The sequence below is a fragment of the Hypanus sabinus genome, chromosome 15, assembly GCF_030144855.1.
Source record: "Hypanus sabinus isolate sHypSab1 chromosome 15, sHypSab1.hap1, whole genome shotgun sequence".
In the NCBI taxonomy this organism is placed as follows: Eukaryota; Metazoa; Chordata; class Chondrichthyes; order Myliobatiformes; family Dasyatidae; genus Hypanus; species Hypanus sabinus.
Window position 1 is genome coordinate 23,139,421 of NC_082720.1, and position 20,006 is coordinate 23,159,426.

At 39.0% G+C, this 20,006-nt stretch overlaps 1 protein-coding gene across 3 annotated transcripts in view; it reads left to right on the forward strand.

The window, feature by feature from the left end:
* The first annotated feature begins 475 nt into the window (after window positions 1–475).
* The window catches only part of LOC132405377 (hepatitis A virus cellular receptor 1 homolog), a 96,558-nt gene continuing 77,027 nt past the window's right edge, over window positions 476–20,006 (forward strand). Inside the window, exons 1-2 of one of the 3 annotated variants that reach the window (XM_059990135.1) lie at window positions 476–1,445; window positions 1,954–2,301. In XM_059990135.1, the coding sequence (XP_059846118.1) occupies window positions 1,394–1,445; window positions 1,954–2,301 (400 nt within the window). In that variant the 5' untranslated portion in view covers window positions 476–1,393. The other 2 variants (XM_059990136.1, XM_059990137.1) reach the window with 2 other exon arrangements.

The following is a 20,006-nucleotide window of genomic DNA, read 5'->3' on the forward strand; positions in this document are numbered from 1 at the left end:
ATTGTGTCTCACTCTAAACAAAAGCAGTTCTATATGAAGCTTGTTTGGACAAGTGACCAATGGGAATTATTGTTCCCTGGAATGGATTTTGTAGTGATGTAGGGTTTAGATCATGGTGTTGTAATTGTAGTTGAAAGGTCTGAAAAAATCAATGCTGATTAATAACTTTGGGCACATGGTTAAGCTGATACTTGCCACTCATAAAATTGCATCCTGTGCTGGCACAAAAAGACAATGAACTTTGTGGTCAGAGCTGACTAGTGTGAAGATAGCAATGAGTAGGCAGCAGGAATTTCATACATGACCTTTATTGGGTTGGTTTTCGCTTGATAAAATTTTTGCAGATCTCATTTTTCTGTGTTACCCTCAAGATAATTTTAATAATTTCTATGAGAATTTTCATATTTCAGAGACAAACCTGACTTTAAGGTTAACGGAGTGGTGGTGGGGGGGGGGGAACCAATGTCATTGAAGATGGCAACAATATGGAATTTGCTGTGTGAGGGTCCTATGAGATAACCAGAAAAATAGCCTTTTTGCTAAGGCAGACAGTTGCAATCTCTATACATTCACAGTTGCAGTTTGGAGCTATGATGGTCTGCAGTTGTTAAGACAGTAAGACAATAACCAAGTTAGTCCATTTTGTCCAGGTTGTCAATAGCTGCTAGCTTATTTGCATGGAAGGGAAAGTGGATCAGTGTTTTGCTGTTGATCTCTATTTAATTACCAAGAAGATATGTTAGTCAAATCAACAAATAGACACAGTGAAGAAAGGTAGAGTGGCCTTTTTGAGGTGATTTATCTATTTTCGTAACTAAACTTTGCAATAAACTTTTGTTTCAATTAGCTTTGTTGGTTGCAAATGTTCAGTTTTGAAGTGCAAGAAGATTGCTAAGTGTGCTGCCATCAGGAGGAAGCTACAGGGGCTTTGAGATCCACACCTTCAGGTTCAGGAACAGTTATTACCTCAGAACCACAGATTCTCGAACCAGAGGGGAGAACTCCACTCACTTATCCCTTGTTTGTGATCGGACTCAACCAGACCAGCGACCCAGCAGTTCAAGCAGCCAGTTGGACACTTGTAACTTGTCCATTCGTGTTTCTGATGCACATTTCAGACACGAACTTCTGTTAATGTAGCGTCGCATATCCCTAAACCGCGAATTGAAAGAAATTGAAGGAAATCCGTCTGCGATTAGACTTTGATGGTAACGCCGGGGAGGAGCCGAGTGTTTGATAACATTTGCCTCATTTCTCCGGGGTGTCGGTGAACAACACCCGTGTTCCTGTGGAAGGAACTCTTGTCCACGACAAGCCGGAAGCAACAGTTTAACTCGCAGCCACTGCATCTGGTGCAGCGACACGGAGAGCGGCCGCCACAGTGTCCGGCACGATGGCTCTTACTGGCTCCGTGGCTCATTTGCCAATAGTGTTTCTTCTGTTAGGTACGTTTCTGAAAGCAGAAATCGAATTACCTTGTTCAAACTTCTTGTTACAATATCTTGGTATGTAGTAATTGAGGTGGAGCTAGTGTGTGAATGAGGGACCCGGGAGGGGCACAGCCGAGACACTGAGTGATGCCCGGCGCTGCCGGTTGTTGAAGATTGGGTGGGAGCTGAGCTGACAGGGCGAGTGAACTTGGAGGACCGACCAGTGTTCATCTGAATAGACCGTGGAACAAGATCAAAGCACCGAATTTCCCTTGATCATTACGGTGAAGGTTTGGTAGCACAGTAGTATGTGAGTGGGTGAATGAACCAGAGGCTGGATCTGTGATCAGAGATGTTAGTTCGATTCCCTCCGAGCAGTTTTGTTATTTTCCGTAATATTCCTCATATGCCGCCAACAGGTAACATGGATCACATTCCCGTTGCTAGGACAGGTTTTTAAACTGTGGACTCTCCCACTCTCATTCAGCGCCATCTGTAACTTTCTTTCCCTGGATTGTTTCAGGTCGAGTCGCCTTCGTCTCTGGAACAGAAGTGCGAGGAGTCACGGGACAGTCGATCACACTGCCGTGCCGCTATTCTGTCGGAAAATATGGAAAAAGTGAGATGTGCTGGGGCCGGGGAGAGTGTCCTTCTCGCGGCTGTGGAGATGAACTGATTAGAACAAACGGAGACAGAGTAACTTCTGCAACATCCCAGAGACATAGTCTTGGTGGTAGAATTGCGGCAGGAGATGTGTCGCTCACTATAAATGATCTACGGAGAGAAGATAGCGGCTGGTATTGCTGCCGTGTGGAGATTCCGGGATGGTTTAATGATCTGAAAACGAATTTGAATCTCCGGGTTTCGGACGGTAAGCAGCTCAATGTTACATGGTCCTGTGTCAGAAATGGCGGCTTAGCGGTGTAGCTGCGAGTATATTTGCCCCACATCTCCTGAGATGCAGGTTCGATCCCAAACTCCTGTGCTTAGTGTGTGGGAATCGTGTTTTCCCTTGGTTCATCCGGATGCTCGAACGTCGCAAGAACAGGTTGGTGTGTTAATCGATCACCGTAAACGGCCATTAGATGAACGGCAGGACAATGGCGGGGAGCTGAGGGGGAAAGTTTCCTGGGATATATGCGGGGATATTTCCGATGGGAATCATGGGCAGATGATGTTCTCGATGGGCTGAACGGCCCTCTTCTGCCCCTGAGAACATAAGAAATAACACAATGAATACTGATTTATTGTTCACTCTGTAGTATATCCAGTAGAATGGATAATGTGCAGGATGACAACGGCAGGACAGTACAATGTGATATGGACAAAGAGTGCGTTGTCTGAGATTCTGTGGAGAGGAATATTTTGTGTGTTGCATCAGATATACAACACAAAACGATGGGCTTAGGGTGTCAATAACCGTGTTAATGCTGCTGTCATAGGAGCATAACGAATAGAAGCAGGAGTTGTCCATTGGGCTTTCGGACTGTTCCAACATTGATTAGGAATGGGATTGATCTTCTTTCTACCTCAGCACCATTTGCCACCACTGTCCTGTATCTCTTGACTCCATGTGCAGATATCTATCAGTCTGTGTTTTGAACAAAAACGGAGAATGTGCATCTGCAGCCTAAAGCTTCACCACCACAGGAAGATCTTCTCATGTATGTCCTGCTGCCTATCTCAATTTCTAGATACATCATTCAGGGAAAACACCTTACTTACATTTTGCTCTGACAAGTCCTTGACGGATTTAGTATGTTTAGTTGAAGTTGAAGAGAGTATAGTCCCAGTCTACTCAGTATCTCATCATATAGAAACCTTGCCAACCCTGAATATTCTTTGCACTCTGCCTATGGCAAGTAATTCTTTCTTAGCTGAGAGGTCGAAATTGTCCACATTGTATTCCATTTGTCATTTCCCTGCCCACTCACTGAACTTGACTGTATAAACTTGGCTTTACACTGTTGGTAAATCACCAGATGTATCATTTGTTGCCTCATGAATTTCATTCCATCTTAGTCCTGAACGATGATCCTTATTTTGAGATGATGATTCCCATTTCTTGACAGGCAAGACATCTCTTACAGCTACCCTTTCAAACCCTCTCAGAATTGTATACATTTCAATGAGCTCCCCTATCATTCTTCTAAGCTTTGCCTTGTGCTCAACATCTGTGTAAAGAACAATATCTGTTTGCCTAGGAAACACCATTTTGATGGGTGTCTCTGGAAATGTGGCTCGTGAGCCCCTCACTATTGAGCCACTGAACTCCACAGTGAGAAACCCACCTTTCTTGGGCTTTGTACGTCTAGGGTGTATATGACTTTGGACTTGCCAAATTCCTGAGGTTGGGATGTCTCAACCACCCAAACCCCAGTTTGTGTGAATGCTGGGTGATTTACTTATCCCTGGTAAGAAATAACAGATCATACACTGCATACATTTATAAAGAAGTACATTTAAGAATGTTAACTTAAGCAAACAGTTATTAAACGGAAGGGGAAAAAAAAACAAAAGGACCCATTATGCTTAAAAAGTCACGTGCACGGTGGTGCTCAAATCTTCCAAACGATGTTGTTTTAGATGCACACTCTGCACCCTCCAAATGAAGATCAAAATCCATCTAGGAGAAGTGGGCTCTCCCACGCGAGTATTGGTCTTCTTTCTAGAAGCCATTCATCTGCACAAAGCACCTTGTGCAACAGGGACAGCATCCTCAGCTATCTTCCCTTCTGTCTTCTCCCTGCTTCCATCAACAAAGACCTCTCTGCCCAATGCTCTCCAGAACCTTCTCCCAATTCTACCATCCTGATTGGTTGAAACCATATTCCTAAATTGAACGACAAAGCCTGTTATCTCAGCTCAAACCCAAACAGGCTGAAAGCAGAACAGACTGCTCTTATGGAACTGCTAATTTGAAATACCTACAGCATAGCATTAAAATTCTTAACCAGGTTGTTACACCTGGAATCATTGTATGAACATTTATTTATTCTGAACAAGTTTTTTCTTCGGTTATTTCCTTATTGCCTTACTTAGCTTTCAGTGACTATGTACACAGACACCCCGATCCTTTGAATGTCCGTTCACTTAACATTTAATAAAAATCTGTTTTTCTAATGTTCCTACTGAAGTAGATCATGTTACATTCACTACACTTTATTCCATTCATCATGTCCTTGTCTATTTAGCCAGCCCCCCCCCCCCCCCTTTGTGCTGATTTCTCCTTATATTGTCTGTAAATCACTCACAGTTAATTATTTATCCTTAAATCTTGGAAATGTTGTGCTTGAGCTAAGTCATTGATATATGTTATGAAAAGAAGAGTCCAACCCTATGACCTTCCCAACCCAAGTTTATTCCATCTCTGTTTCCTCTGTTAACCAATGCACATTAGTGAATTAACCCCAATCCAATGTGTTCTAATCATGTCTAACAGTTACACCTTAAAGGCCCTCCAATAGTCTAAATGCTCAATATCCACCTGTTGTCTCTAACCTTTTTCTAAGAGTTGTATAAGCTTGAAGTGAAAAAGAATTGTATGACAAGCATTGAGAAATGTAAAAAATACATTGAATGTTTCTTCTGTTACACAGACAAGCACAACAGTTCTGTTAACCACAAGTAAGTGATTTATTATACACCATGGAAACAATGTTGCTTATTTACATTCTGATAATAATGTAATTTTGTTGGATAAACTGCAATGTTGGTGATAAAAGTTAAAAAAAATATGCATTGAAATTGATTTTAATTGAAATTTTTATGTTTAGAACCTTAAGGTTAGGTAAAGATATTTGCAATAAGGACAGGCTGGGAATGTTTGCAGTTAAAGTGAAAGCAAGATTTGCATTTTATAAAGTGCCTTTCACACTGAGCAGGCATTGCTTCCACATACAGCGATGTGGTGATGATAATCCTGATTTCATCACCTTGTGGAAATGTGTCCACAAGGTTTTATGAACAAGCTCAATGAGATGACAAGAACTTGGCAGATGGAACACAATGAAGGAAAATGGGAGATCATCCAATTTAGTACCAATAATGCACAAGTTGAGTTTTTATTAAATGCTAAGTGATTGTGTGCTGTATTACTTTAGCACCAAGTTGTGATGATACACACATCTCTTCAGGGCCTTGTGCATGTACAAATAATAAGTCACCATTTATTATTAGAAGCTTTGAACATTGGAGTAACAGAGTCATACTGTAGTTGTACAGAGTCCTGGCAAGGTAGTGGAGGGTTTTGGTTTCTTAAGAATGAAAAGTCATACTTGGCATAGAGAGAAACAATTAATAACTGGAGTCACAGATGGCAATTCACAACACCCTTCCCTCACTCTTCAATGGAGTGAGTGTTCAATTTATTTTTACAGTTCATGATAAAGTCTTTGTTTGAACACATCATTGGTACATTTGGTCAGAATATACCTAAACTGCCCTTTGCATTACCAGGTGTTCAGACATTTACCCTCATTGGCCGGAAATTGCTCACTTATCATTGTTTCTCATAAGCTGAAGGCACAGCAATCTGAGACAGAGTGAATATATATCTGCAGCCTGGATCTGGAACACAGAGTATCAGAATGCTCCCTGTGTTTTCACACAGTGATGAACATTCAGGTGTGGGTGAATCTTTTCTGGTGCAGCACATCTGAGATTGTCATGTGACAAAAACAAAATTTTAAGTACCATAGAGAGATTCTTAAACAGTGGATTCACTTAATCAGGGAAAGTGTTTATTTGGGATAAATCTTAAAGAACAAAATCTAAATTGAGAAAATGGCTGGGACTCCTTCATTTATTTGGGACGTTATTCCACTTAATTGAGGTAGGAGATTGTTGCCGAACAGTTTCTAAATAGGTTTAGACATGTATATTTAGGTATCTGTTAGACACTACACCATACTGAGAGTTATCATTTTTAAAATACCATCACTTGCTTGTGTTCAAACAGCGGTTACTTTTGTCATTGATAATTGGTGAGAAATAAGCAGTAAGACAGTTTGGAACTGTTTTGTTCATCACAGTTTCAATTATTCAGGATTGGAGATGCCAGAAATGGTTGGTAGTGAAAATGGAGCAATATCCCTTCTTCAGCAAGTTGAGAATTACAAAGATATCTACAAATCTGGAATCTCATAATGAAAATGAAGATTTGTAGAATGCAGTCATTGAAGGCATTGCTGGTTGATTATAATCTGCACTAGACATCTGTACTGATATTGTTTGTTTACAGTCAATTAAAAAATATGCTGGTTGAGTTCCCTGTTGATAGTACTGTACTGTACTGTACTTATGGTACTGTAGAGGTATTAGTAGTGTTCTAGCATGTTCCTTATTAGCATGTTCCTTATTTCATTAAAATGAACAAATTGTGACTCAGTTAAACAGTAATTTGTCTTTTTTATACATTTTAGCTATTTCCATAGAATTTTGGCTAATTTGGGGAGTTTCTTAATCAGGTCAAAAGGTACTCACCCCGATGTGACCCGGTTAACTGGAATCTTTATATATATATATATATATATATATATATATATATATATATAGAATCAAACTAGGTGAAGACCAACCATTCTGAAAGGTGAGAATGTGACAGATATGACACTTTAACTTTCAATTCATCAATTCTTGCACCTTGGCAAGAGTGAGTATGAGACAAGGTGGTCATCCTGGATCAGTAAGAAATTTCATGGCAGACAAGGTGTGCTGTTACTGCTCTTCTGATCAATCACAAAACAACATGCAAGGTTGAAAACCAGAAATAAAGTGGTTGACCACAGACACTGAGTGCAGCAGAAGACAGATACATCAAACTGACGTCCCTTCTAAACTGGAAGAAGTTTAGTACGGATAACAGCTCCAAAATCACAGAAACACTTGGACCCAAGTACACCCCTCCCCATTTTGGAGAAGTCTTGTCAGAATTCATGGAAGAGTTGTTGTCAAAATTTCATTCTTATGAAATGGAAACAAAGGCAAAAGTCTCGCCTACACACCAAAAAAAACAAGGACTGGGGTGCTGAACAATGGCAGCCGTTGCTCTGGACTGATATGGCAAAATGTGAATTTTTGGCTTAAACAGGAAACAGTTTGTTTGTAGAAGAGCTGGAGAGCGCTACTTGGATGAGTGTCTGCAGCCAACAGTGAAGCATGGTGGAGGTTCCCTGCAGGTCTGGGGATGCATTTCTGCAAATAGAGTTGGTGATCTGGTCAGAATTAATGGAATCATCAACACTGAGAAGTGCAAGCAGATTCTCATCTATCGCTCAATACCATCAGTAAGGTGTCTGATTGGTTCCAACTTCATTCTGCAGCAGGACTATGACCCCAAAAACATGACCAAGCTCCTAAGAAACTATCTTCAGAAAAAAGATGTACAAGGATCTCTGCAAAGGATAAAATGGCCTCTGCAGAGCCCTGATCTTAACATCATCGAGGCTTTCTGGAATTACCACATGGTAAGATAACAACATGTGTGAATGCAGTGGCCTCTCAGGAGCCAAACAAAGGTGCTTTTGTCTTTGTTAAATTTGTACCTTATCATCCAAAGACAATTCTTCTCCAAGATCTTCAGGTACTGCAGGGCTACTCCATCAGTGAGCTGCTCAGTAATTGGAGTAGCTGGATTGGTGTCAGTAGCGGAGCCAGTGAAGGTGCTAAGATATCGGAGGAGCCTGTCGGGATATCGGAGGAACCTGTTGGGATATCAGAGGAGTCAATTTGGGTTCGGAGGAGCCAAGCTGGCTGCAGACTGTGTTGCTGCCCGCTATTTGGAAGCATCGGAGTTGGCGCAGTATTGCCATGAGAGATTGTCTCAGACATTTCACTTACGATCACAAGATTCTGTTGGTCAGTGTTAATGTAAGTTGCCATAGGCCTGCTTCCCTTGTCTGGTGGAGAGAAGGTCGATATGGGAGCTGTGTAGCCTTAGCTGTAGTGTGATCTAGGCCTCAAGTCTTGGTCTTGCCTGCTGTTGCAGATCAGGTGAGAGATGTGGAAGTGCTAAAGCACATTTGACAGGCTGAATTGTGTGTTACTGTACACTGCCAGGAGACTGTACCATGGATTGCTGGACATTGTCACTCAGGGTCTTGGACTATATATATGTTTTTTTTGGAGTAAATATGCTTTATTGCTCGATACTTTGAATTATGTTACCCATTATTTTTAAATGTTTGCTTCCTATTTTGGATGTTTTGCCCCTTGGCCCTACAGGAACACTGTCTCGTTCAGTTGTACCTATGTATGGCTTGAATGATAATTAAATCTGATTTGATTTGATTCATCTGGAGAGACAGAAGCAAGCAAGGCAACCAAAGTCTGCAGAAGAACTGTAGGAGTGAAACAAGAAGTGTCTCACATGTTCTATAAAAAGACAAGCAAGCCTAGATTCCTTTGTGTTCTCATAGCAACGTCTTTAACTTGGAGAAGTGAAAGGACTTTATAGGAAAGTGAAGAGAAGTGAATGGGAGTGAAAAGAAAAGGAAAAAAAAAGAGTACATACATGTCACCACACGCAATACTGAGATTCTTTTTCCTGTAGGCATACTTAACAAATCTATAGAACAGTAACTGTAAACAGGATCAATGAACAACAAACTAAATAAATAAATAGCAATGAATAATGAGTATGAAATAATAAGATAAAGAGTCCTTAAAGTGAGACCAGCAGTTGTGGGAACACCAGAAATAGAATGAGAGTCCATGATATTACAGGAAGGATACTAGTGTGGAAAGAGGATTGGCTGAGTGGCAGGAGACAAAGGGTGTAAATCAAGGGGCCTATTCTAGTTGGCCACCTGTGACAAGTTGTGTTTTGCAGTGTTCAGAATTGGGACCATTTCTTTCTGCATTATGTGCCAATCATTTGTATGATGGAATTGAAAACTTTGTGGTCAAGTTTGCAGATGATACAAAGATAAATGGAGGGTTGTGATGAAGCAGAGAATCTGCAGAAGGACTTGGACAGATTGGGAGAATGGGCCAAGAAGTGGCAGATGGAATATAGTGAAGGGAAGTGTATGGTCATGCACTTTGGTAGAAGGGGTAATAGTAGCCTATTTGCTAACTGAGGAGTAAATCAAAAATCAGAGGTGCAAATTGACTTGGGAGTCCTTGTGCAGGATACCCTACAAGGTTAGATTTCATTTCGAGAGGACTAGAATAGAAAAGCAATGATGTGATGCTGAGGCTTTATGAGGCATTGGTCAGACCGCACTTGTGAGCAGTTTTGGGACCCGCTGACATTCAAGAAGGTCCAGAGGAAGTTCACAAGAATGATTACAGGAATGAAAGGGTTAACATATAAGGAGCATTTATTGCTCTGGGCCTCTATCGCTGAAGTTTAGAAAAATGAGGGAGGATCTCATTGAAACCTATTGAATTTTGAAAGGCAAAGTGGACATAGAGAGAACATTTACTATACTGAGTCAATCTAGGATCTAACTGTTATTTGTTAAGCGGGGAGCAGTGCACAATCCTAATCTGATGAAAAAAAGGATGTGGGAGCACGGAGGAACATCTGGAAATCTCCAGGAAGGCCTTCTTCGTTGCTGCTGCTGCTGTGAGGTCCGGGTCTCTGCTGATAAGAACAAGCCCCCAGTCCTTGGGGTCACGTTGTGGGTGGCTGTTGGCGGGGGCGTCTTAATGCGCTCAGCAGAGGATGGTCCTCGGAGAGGCTGTGCCAGAGGGGATGGTCAGAGGCTTGGATGTTCGATGGACTCGGAGTCCGCTGCAGTCGGGGCACTTTCACGGTGTGCTGTGTCTGCGAGGCTGGGTCAGATGGAGCTTTCATTGTATGCTGCATCTGCAAGGCTGAGTCTGGAGGCACCTTGGAAGTCCATAGCGGGGGGGTACTCCCTTCTGCCGCCGGCATGGGATGACGAGTCTATCAGGACCCTGAGAACTCGTGGAATCTGTGTGGTGATTTCTTTCGAACTTATAGTCTTTTAACATCTTTGGACTATTTTTACTGTGCCCATGGTCTGTTTTTTTTTATCAATTATGGTATTGTCTGCACTGTTGTAACTATATGTTAACTATAACTATATGTAACTATGTGATTTTGTGTAGGTCTTGTAGCTTTAGTTTTTGGTTTGTTGGGTGGTAGAGTTGGTCTCTTGATGGTGTGTCTGGGTAGTCTTGTTTTGTCTGGTGGATTTGGAGGTCCTTTCTGCGAAACACCATACAATGGTAGCGCGATACTAATATGCAGCAGCCTCTCCGGACTCTGGATGGATTGGGGATTGCCAAACGTTATGTGGATTTTCTGGTGAAGTCTGTTTTGTCACGTGCTTTTGTGATATCATTCTGGAGGAATGTTGTCTCATTTTTTAACTGCATTGCATTTGTGGTTTCTAAATGACAATAAACTGAAATTCAATTCAATTCAATTCATAGGGCACAGCTTCAGAATAGAGGGATGTCCATTTAGGTCAGAGATGAGAAGGAATTTCTTTAGGCAGAGGGTGGTGAATCTGTGGAGTTCATTGCTATGGACAGCTGTGGAGGTCAGGTCATTGGCTATACTTGAAGCAGAGGTTTATAGGTTCTTGATTAGTCAGGGCATCAAAGGTTTCAGGGAGAAGAGAAGAGAAGAGAATGGGGTTCAGAGGGATAATAAATTAGCCATAATAGAATGGTGACATAGACTGGATGGGCTGAATAGTCTAATTCTGCTCCTATGTCTTATAGTCTTTTGGACTTGATGAGAATTATTTCAATTAAAGAAGGATTGAGCCTGTTGAACAAAGAGATGTGGTAAAATGTCTTTTTTTTCACTTTTTTTATTTTTATTGAACACAAACAAGAACAGAAACACTAAACATATGCTAACAAAGCCAGGGGATCACACATAAGCAGAAACAAATATATAACTATTAACTTTAAATATACAAATAAACAAGAAAATCCATTCTAAATACTGTTGGACAGAAGGAACTATATCTAAAAGGAGTCACAAAACAGAAACACTTACAGAGATAACCTGAAACGTTGACAGATTTGTACAGTATTTACAGCTTTCTGGTTATGGGAAGTTTTCAGAGTATTAACGTATAGTTTGAAGTCTGATGTAAAAAATATAAATGAAGGTTTCTTATTGCTGTATTTGCATTTATGGATATAAAATTTGCTGTAAATTAACAAAAGATTTATGATAAAGAAATGATCCCTATGAGATTTAGTATTATTAGTAAACCCAAATAAGACATTTTCAAAGCAAAAAGTAAATTCCACATTAATATATTGATCTATAAATTGACAAAAATCAACCCAAAATGTTTTAACATATTCACAATCCCAAAACAGATGAAATAAATCCTCCGGATATAAATGTCGAAAAGAACAGTTAGTTTCAATATCAGAACTAAACCTTGTCAAATAAACATTGGTTGGATAATATCTAAGTATAATTTTAAATGAAATTTCTTTAATTTTATTCCTCAATAATAATTTAGTAAATAAGCCCCAAATACTCCTCCACCTCAGAATCCCCAAGCGACTATTCCAAAAACGAACAGCCGTAGGAATAGAAGTAACGACTTTTTGAAACAAACTTCTAATACCTCTATTATTTTTTTAAAAAGACGGAGAAAGACAAATCTTTCCAACAGCTGTACTGGATGGATCCAAGTTGGGTAATTCTACTACCAAATATGATGTATTTCTAAACAACATATTTACACCAGAGGGAATTGCATCCGTAACACCAGCAAATTGTTTTGGAGTCACAGGAAATTCAAAGGCATATAAAAACCCAGTATAACTCAATAAAGTACCGCTTGAATTAAATAACTGTTTAACGAACAAAATATTATTATCAAACCAGTCTTTATAAAACAAAGATTCATTCTTATAAGTTATGTTGTGGTTATTCCAGATAAAGTAACTATGAGGAGAAAAATTGTGTTTGTAAATCAAAGACCAAGATAAAAGCATCTGTTTATGAAACTGAGATAAACGGGGAAGAACTTTGTCTATTTTGTAATTACATAAAAGAAAAAAAATTCAATCCACCAAGCTGGGAAAAGACAAAAGAAGGAATACAATTCCATATAGAAGGAGGATTATGTAAAAATTGTTTAATCCAATTAATTTAAAAAGTATTATTAAGACTGTCAAAATCAAGAAAATTTAAACCCCCCCTTGTCATAACTATTCATGACAGCATATTTTTTAATATAATGAACTTTGTTTTTCCATAACAAGTTAAACAACATGGTGTCTATCAATTTACAGATTTTTTTTATTGACGTATAAGGGGAGAGCTATATATATAATCCTGGAAAGACCTTCTGCTTTACAAAGCAAAACCTGGCCTTTCAAAGATAAGTCACTTTGAAGCCACTGGTTTAATCTTTTTTGGTTTTGTGTATAAGAGGTTGAAAATTATCCACACACCTTAAGTATTTGTTTTTAACAATAGTTATCCCCAAATATGTAACTTTGTCTTTTACTGGAATATTATTAATTATCGATTGAGTGCAACTTTTAAGAGGAAACAATTCACATTTGTGAATATTTAAACAGAGGCCTGAGGCTTTGGAAAAAACAGAAATATGTTTTAAAGCCAATGAGATCTCCGAAACATCATTTAAGTAAAGAATTTTATCATCTGCAAGCTGACTAATCAGAAAATTGGAATTTGCGCAGGAAATGCCTCTTAGAGGACTAGACTTGATGGAACAGGTGAGCAGCCGAGCACATAAAAGGAATAAATATGGTGAGATAGTACAACCTGGTCTCCCCCCCCCCCCCCCCATTCACATCAAATTCGGTGAAGTCCCCAACTTCAACTTTATAGAACTATTAGCGTTTGTGTACAAAGCCTTAAAAGCCTTGCAAAATAATCGACCAAATCCAAATTTACCAAAAGCAGAGAAGGTAAACTGATGCTCAATAGTATCAAAAGCTTGGTAGAAATCTAAAAACAGTTTAAAACTATCATTTTGAACAAGATGAGAATAATCAATAAGATCTAAAACTAACCTGACATTATTAGAGATATGACGACCCTTCATGAAACCTGACTGTGTTTCATCAATAATAAGTGGTAAAAGTACTTTCATTCTGTTAGCAAAGATTTGGGCCAGACTTTTATAATCGCTATTGAGAAGGCAAATAGGATGCCAATTATCGATAAATAATTTATCTTTTCTTGGTTTAGGAATTAAAGTAATAAGGCCCTGTGTTAAAGAAGTGGGAAGAAATTCTTTATCAATACATTCTAAAAACAATTTTAGTAAAAAGGGAGCTAGGATGTCAGACAACATCTTACAAAATTCTGCAGTCAGACCATCCACACCCGGCGACTTACTATTTTTAAAATTTGAAACGGCAGCCTTAACCTCTCCCAAGGTAATAGAAGCATCACACAGGTCTTTCTGATCATTGGACAGGTTCCTAAGAATATTAATATCATTCATGAAATGCAGTGTAGATGCTTCACAATATTTTGAGCTATAAGGTTTACTATAAAAAGTAGAACAATATTTTGCTACTTTTTTTAGAATCCTCTGTAATCACACCATCAATATTAAACTGATGAATGGAATTGAATTGGGCACGCTGCTTTTCTAAATGAAAGAAATAAGCTGTACTCTGTTCACCCTCTTCCAACCATTGTTTTCGAGATCTCGCATATGCACCTTCTGCCCTTATAAGATAAAGATGGTTTAACTTATCTTTTAACAAAGCCAGCTCCTCTTTATGTTTCCCTGAAAGGTTATCTGGAAACAATTCACATAAATTTGCAATCTTTGAGATTGTTCTTCCAATTTTCTTTTCTTTACTAAATAACAACTGTATTTCCTAAAGAATTTTGCAGATTCAAATATTTAAAGTTCCCAATTTGTAGAGAAATTATTCTCTACCATCACTTTATGCAAAAATTAGGTTGCCAGCTTTTAATACGCAAAGAGACAACTTCATGCCCCAAAATGGAATTTTAATTTCCAATAAGATTTAAAATTGGATTCAGCTGAAGATAATGCAATTTGTATATGGATAGCTTTATGATCTGTTAAAGGTGAGGGAAAAATTTAAATGTGACATTATTATTTCTTAAGGTATTGGATAGTAGCCAGTAATCTAGGCTAGACATGAATGTAATAGATTTATTAGACCAAGTATAATTTCTAACTCCAGGAAAGTGCTCTCTCCAACTATCTATGATATTAAACTTCTGAATAAAGCTAGTAAAGTTATTATAAGTAGAGTGTTGCCTTGGTGGCTAATAATCAAAACGTTTTTCCAAAATCTCAAGTAATCTATCATTATCATTTCTAATATTATAACCATAAATATTAGCAGTAAGAAACATTTTACCACAATATTGTACGATAAGACACAAAAAATGACCATTCGTATCCACCTCAGAGTGCAAAACATCTCCTTTAAAGTTAAACATTAGAATAAGAACACCTGCAGAATGTTCAGAACCATGTGAAAACTAAACTTCGTTCCCCCACTGGGATTTCCATAGTTTAATGTCTTAATGTCTTTAACAGTCAGAGTGTGACTGTTGGTTTAAAAAGAAGTCCACATGTTTATGCTGCTTTACAAACAAGAATAAAGCCTTATGTTTAACAGTGTGTCTAAGTTCCCTGGCATTAAGAGAAAAAAGTGAAAAGACAGTCTTATGAGAGGCTATATATATATATATATACATATATATATACACACACACAAAAAGAATTCCCATCTCTAATAATAACAGTGAAAAAAAACTATCCCAGTCCTATATGAATAAAGGTCAGACTCGAATATTTGTAAAGGTAGTAGACCGGTTGCCACACCAAGATGTTATTGTTCTGCTCGTATCTCTTTTACATCAATGAAAGCTCAGGTCCCAGCAAAGAAAGCATGCTTCCCATCTTTTCTAGCAGCCTCCACCAGTGGCCACAGCTTCTGTCGGGCCAACTTATCAGCTGCAGTCAGGTCCTCGGTGATCCTTAGGCTCTGCGAGAGCAAGTATTCATTGTGAATTAGTGATTTCATACTTCTGCCATCTTGCAGTCATTACCTATAGTATCTTCCAGTCTCCCATTCTCTCTCCCTTCCCCAGTTCCCTGACTCACTGCCCACGAATATTGACCATTAGTGTAGGAGAGACAGAAAATATTCTATCAATCACAAGTGGGTTAATATTTTAGGATACTGAGACCATTTGGTCTTTATCAGATTGTGTGACCAACTCCAGATATTGTAACGTTTCAATCAGTAGCATCCATACAAACTTTGTGTACAGCTGTGCAAAATCTGGGGACAATAAATCAGTCACTTTGAATAGAATGAAAAGTACCTTAGCTCTGAAATGGAGAACGTGTTGGAAAAGCATAGGATTAGCAGTCACTGGGACAAGTGTAGTTTGTTTAGAAACATCTGGTGTGGCTTTGTTAAAGACTAATGGTGTCTAAGTAATACTATACAATTCTTGATGAGGAAACAGGATCACTGAGGGAAATACAGTTGATGAATATATGTACTTCCAACAAGTATTAAATAACGTGTTACATTTGTACGCAGCTATAGTTTTGGTGCACATCTTGGTGGGCATAAATGACATGGACCTATTTCCATGCTATATTACTTTATACTCAGTTATAGGATTTTCATCAAGGTTAGTTCACCAAACACTTAAGAAAGAAAACAGGACGGCCAAAAGAAGGCATGAGGTTCCCTTAACAGACAAGGTGAATGAAAATTCCAAGGTATTCTACAGATACGTTAAGAACAAGGATTTCAAGGGACAGAACTAGTTCTCTGTAAGATCAGAATGGTAATCCATGTGTGGAGCCAGAAGAGATGGAGGAGATCTTAAAAGAATATTTTGTATCTGTATTTACTCAGGAGACAGTCACAGAGTCTACAGAAGTGATGTAAAACAGCATCAATTTCATGGACTCTAAACAGATTACAGAGGAGGAGGTGTTTGCTCACCTGCGGCAAATTAGAGTGAATAAATTCTCAAGGCCTGACAAGGTGTTCCCTTGGACAAGTACAAACATTGCAGGGACATTTAAATCATCCTAGTGACATATAAGATGTCAGAGGATGAGAAGATAGCCAATGTTGCTCTGCTGTTTAATAAAGGCTTTATAAATAAACCAGGAAATTAAAGACTGGTGAGCCTGACATCAGTAGTAGGAAAGTTATTGGAAGATACTCTTTGGGACTGGATGTATGTGTTTCTGGATAGACATAGACTGATTAAGGATAGTCAGCATGGCTTTGTGTGTGGTAGGTTGTGTCTAACCAATCTTATTGAGTTTTTTCAAGAAAATTATCAGGAAAATTGAAGAATGTAAGGCAGTGCCTGTTGTCCACATGGACTTTAGCAAAACCTTCTATAACTTCCGAAATGGGAGGTTGGACAAGAGTGTTCATTCAGTTGGCATTCAAGATAAAGTAGTAAATTGGATTGGACTGTTGAAGTGTGGTAGTAGATGGTTGCCTCTCTGACCTGAGGCCTGGGACGAGTGGTGTGCCACAGGGATCGGTACTTGTCATCTATATCAGTAATCTATATAATAATGTAGTAAACTAGATCAGCAAATTTGCAGATGACACCAAGATTGGGATGTAGTAGATAGGAAGGAGATGATCGTGGATGGATCTGGACCAGCTGGAAAAATGTGCTGAAAATGGCAAATAGAATTTAATGCGAGGGAATGCACTTTGGTAGGACCAATCGACGTAGTCTTGTATGGTGAATGGTAGGACACTTAGAACAAAGGGATCTGGGAATACAGGTCCATAGTTGCATCACAGAAAGTGGCAACACAGGAAAATAAGGTAATTAAAAAAGCTTTTGGAACATTGACTTTCATAAATCAAGGTATATAGTACAAGAGATATTGAAGTTGTATAAGACATTGCCAAGGCCTAATTTGGAGCATTGTATGCAGTTCTGGTCACCTGCCTACAGTATCTATAAAGTAGAATGAACAGAGAATTGTATAAATGACATAAAGCAGAGTTGGCTTGATTTGGGTCTGAAGGGAAGTGCACAGCGTACATACCCAGGATATATGCCAGAATCAGATTCAGGTTTAATACACCTGCATATTTAGGAAATTTGATGTTTTGCAGCAACTGTACTTTGCAAAACCTAGTAATAAAAACTATAAATTAAAATTTTAAAGTATACATAAACAAAATTACATAAGTCATGCAAAAAGTGAGAGGCAAAAAATGGATCATATTTTCCAAATATACTGATGAAACAAAAACAAGATGTATTGTGAAGCATGAAGAAGACAGTAATGGACATTAAGGACTGGCTGGAGGAATGGGAGATGGGTGCTCAGAAGTATAAAATGTTATATTTTATAAGCAAATGCAGAAATAAACCAGATGGACCATATGAAAATGAGAATAGCATGGAAATTGCTAACAAGCATCAGGAGACTTCCCAGTTAAGTGCCTGTATATGAAAGACCAATGATACAGTTATCAATGCAGTAATGAATGAGGGTTGGGAACTGAGTAGAAATGAAAGAAAGAATAATCAAAACAGCTCAAAAACACAGGTATAACTCACAATTAAAGTTTCTTTAAGCCTCAGTCTTTATTTTGATAAAAAGAATAAAAAAGAATGTCGAGTATGTGAACAAGCTCAACAAGCTACATGAGATTGTTGGTGGAGAGGACTGGATGGATCCCAATAAAGGAACAAGTGTCTTCTTATTACCTTGGTGTAGAGGGATTCAATATCCATCACTCATTTGTTTTATGTTTTCAGTGGATACAATGAACATGGGTCACTGCAATGAAACTGCTGGTTAACAGATTCATTCCCTTGTTCCTGAGCTTTTACTGACAATTCATACAGCTAATTTTCAAACCACCAGGGCAATTCCCTTGACTTTCTTCATATTTTAGATCCGTAGATATTTGTGTTGAATACATTCAGTGACTGAACGACAGCTGTCTGGGTTGGAGAACTCCAAATACTTAATACATTATTGGAGAAGATCTTGGTCTAATTTCAGTGTTGAATGGGACCTCTGGTTTTTGATGTCCCATCCAGGAAAAGCATCTTCTGTACATCTGAATCAAATGGTCTTAGAATTGTGAGTATTTTAGTGACATCGCCTCTCATTCCTCAGAGCTGCAGATTGTGCTTAATCTCTGCTCTGCTCAAAGATTAATATCCTCATCAATGTGGTGAGCTTTGGTCACTTCTGATCAAGTTTATATTTCCTTGGGGGGGGGGGGGAAGACCAGACCTGTATACGATATCCCAGGTGGAGTCTCACTAAGGTCATTTATAATGTTAATAAGACCACTTGTACTCAAGTCTCCTTGCAGCAAAGGTAAACATTCTGTTAGTCTTCCTGACACTTTGCCTAACTTTCAGAGACGCATGTGCAAAGACATCTGAATAACCTCCCAAAATCAACACTATACAATGCTGTACTGTATAAAAGTTTTACATGAAAGTTTTCAAAGTGTTACATGAAAGTAGATACTATTATATTTTTCTGCATTATACTCGAATTGTCATATCCTCCCCCATTCACTTAGCACTGCTTCATAATATAGGGGCATCCATTTACAGCACAGATGAGGAGCAATTTCTTAAGCCACAGAGTGGTAATTCTGTGGAATTCAGTCATTGCAACAACTGGCTGTGGAGGCGAGGTCATTAGGTTCATTTAAAGCAAAGGTTGATAAGTCCTTGATTACTCAAGGCATGAAATGTCACGGGGAGAAGTCTGGAAAATGAGACTGAAAGGTAAAATGGATCAGCCATGATGAAATGGAGGAGCAGATTCAAGAGGCAGAATGGCCTAATCCTGCTCCTATCCCTTCTGGTCTAATGATGGATGCTGCCTTCCTTACATAGTACTCCATGTAGATGTGTTCAGTGGTAGAGGGGCTTTACCCATGATGGAACTTGCTCTATCCACTACTTTTTGTGAGTTGTTCCATTCAAGGGCTGTGGTGTTTCCATTGCAGGCTGTGATGCACCAGTCAATGTAATCTCCACTGGACATCTATAGAAGTTTGTCAAAATTTTAGGTAACATGCCAAATCTTTGCAAACCTCTAAGAAAGTAGAGGTGCTGTCAGGCTTTCTTCTTAATGGCACATACATGCTGGTCCTAGGACAGATCTAATGAAATGATCACACTGAGGAGTTTAACATTGTCGACTTTCTCTACCTCTGATCCTCTGATAAGGATTGACTCATGAACCTTTGGGTTTCCTCCTCTTGAAGTCAATAATCTGCTCTTTGGTCTTGCTGACAACGAGTGGGTAGTTTCTATGGCACCACCTAGCCAGTTTTCAATTTTCCTCCTATATTCTGATTCATCACCACCTTTGATTCAACCAATGACAATGGCGTCGTCAGCAAACAAACATGGCATTCAAGCTCTGCTTAGCCTCACATTCATAAGTATAAAGGGATTAGAGCAGGGAGCTAAGCAGACAGCCTTGTGGTGCCCTGTGATGATGGTGATTGTGGAGGAGATGTTGTTGCCAATCTGAACTGTCTGGGGTTTGTAAGTGAGGAAATCAAGGATCCAATTGCACAAGGAGGGATTGAGGCCAAGGTCTT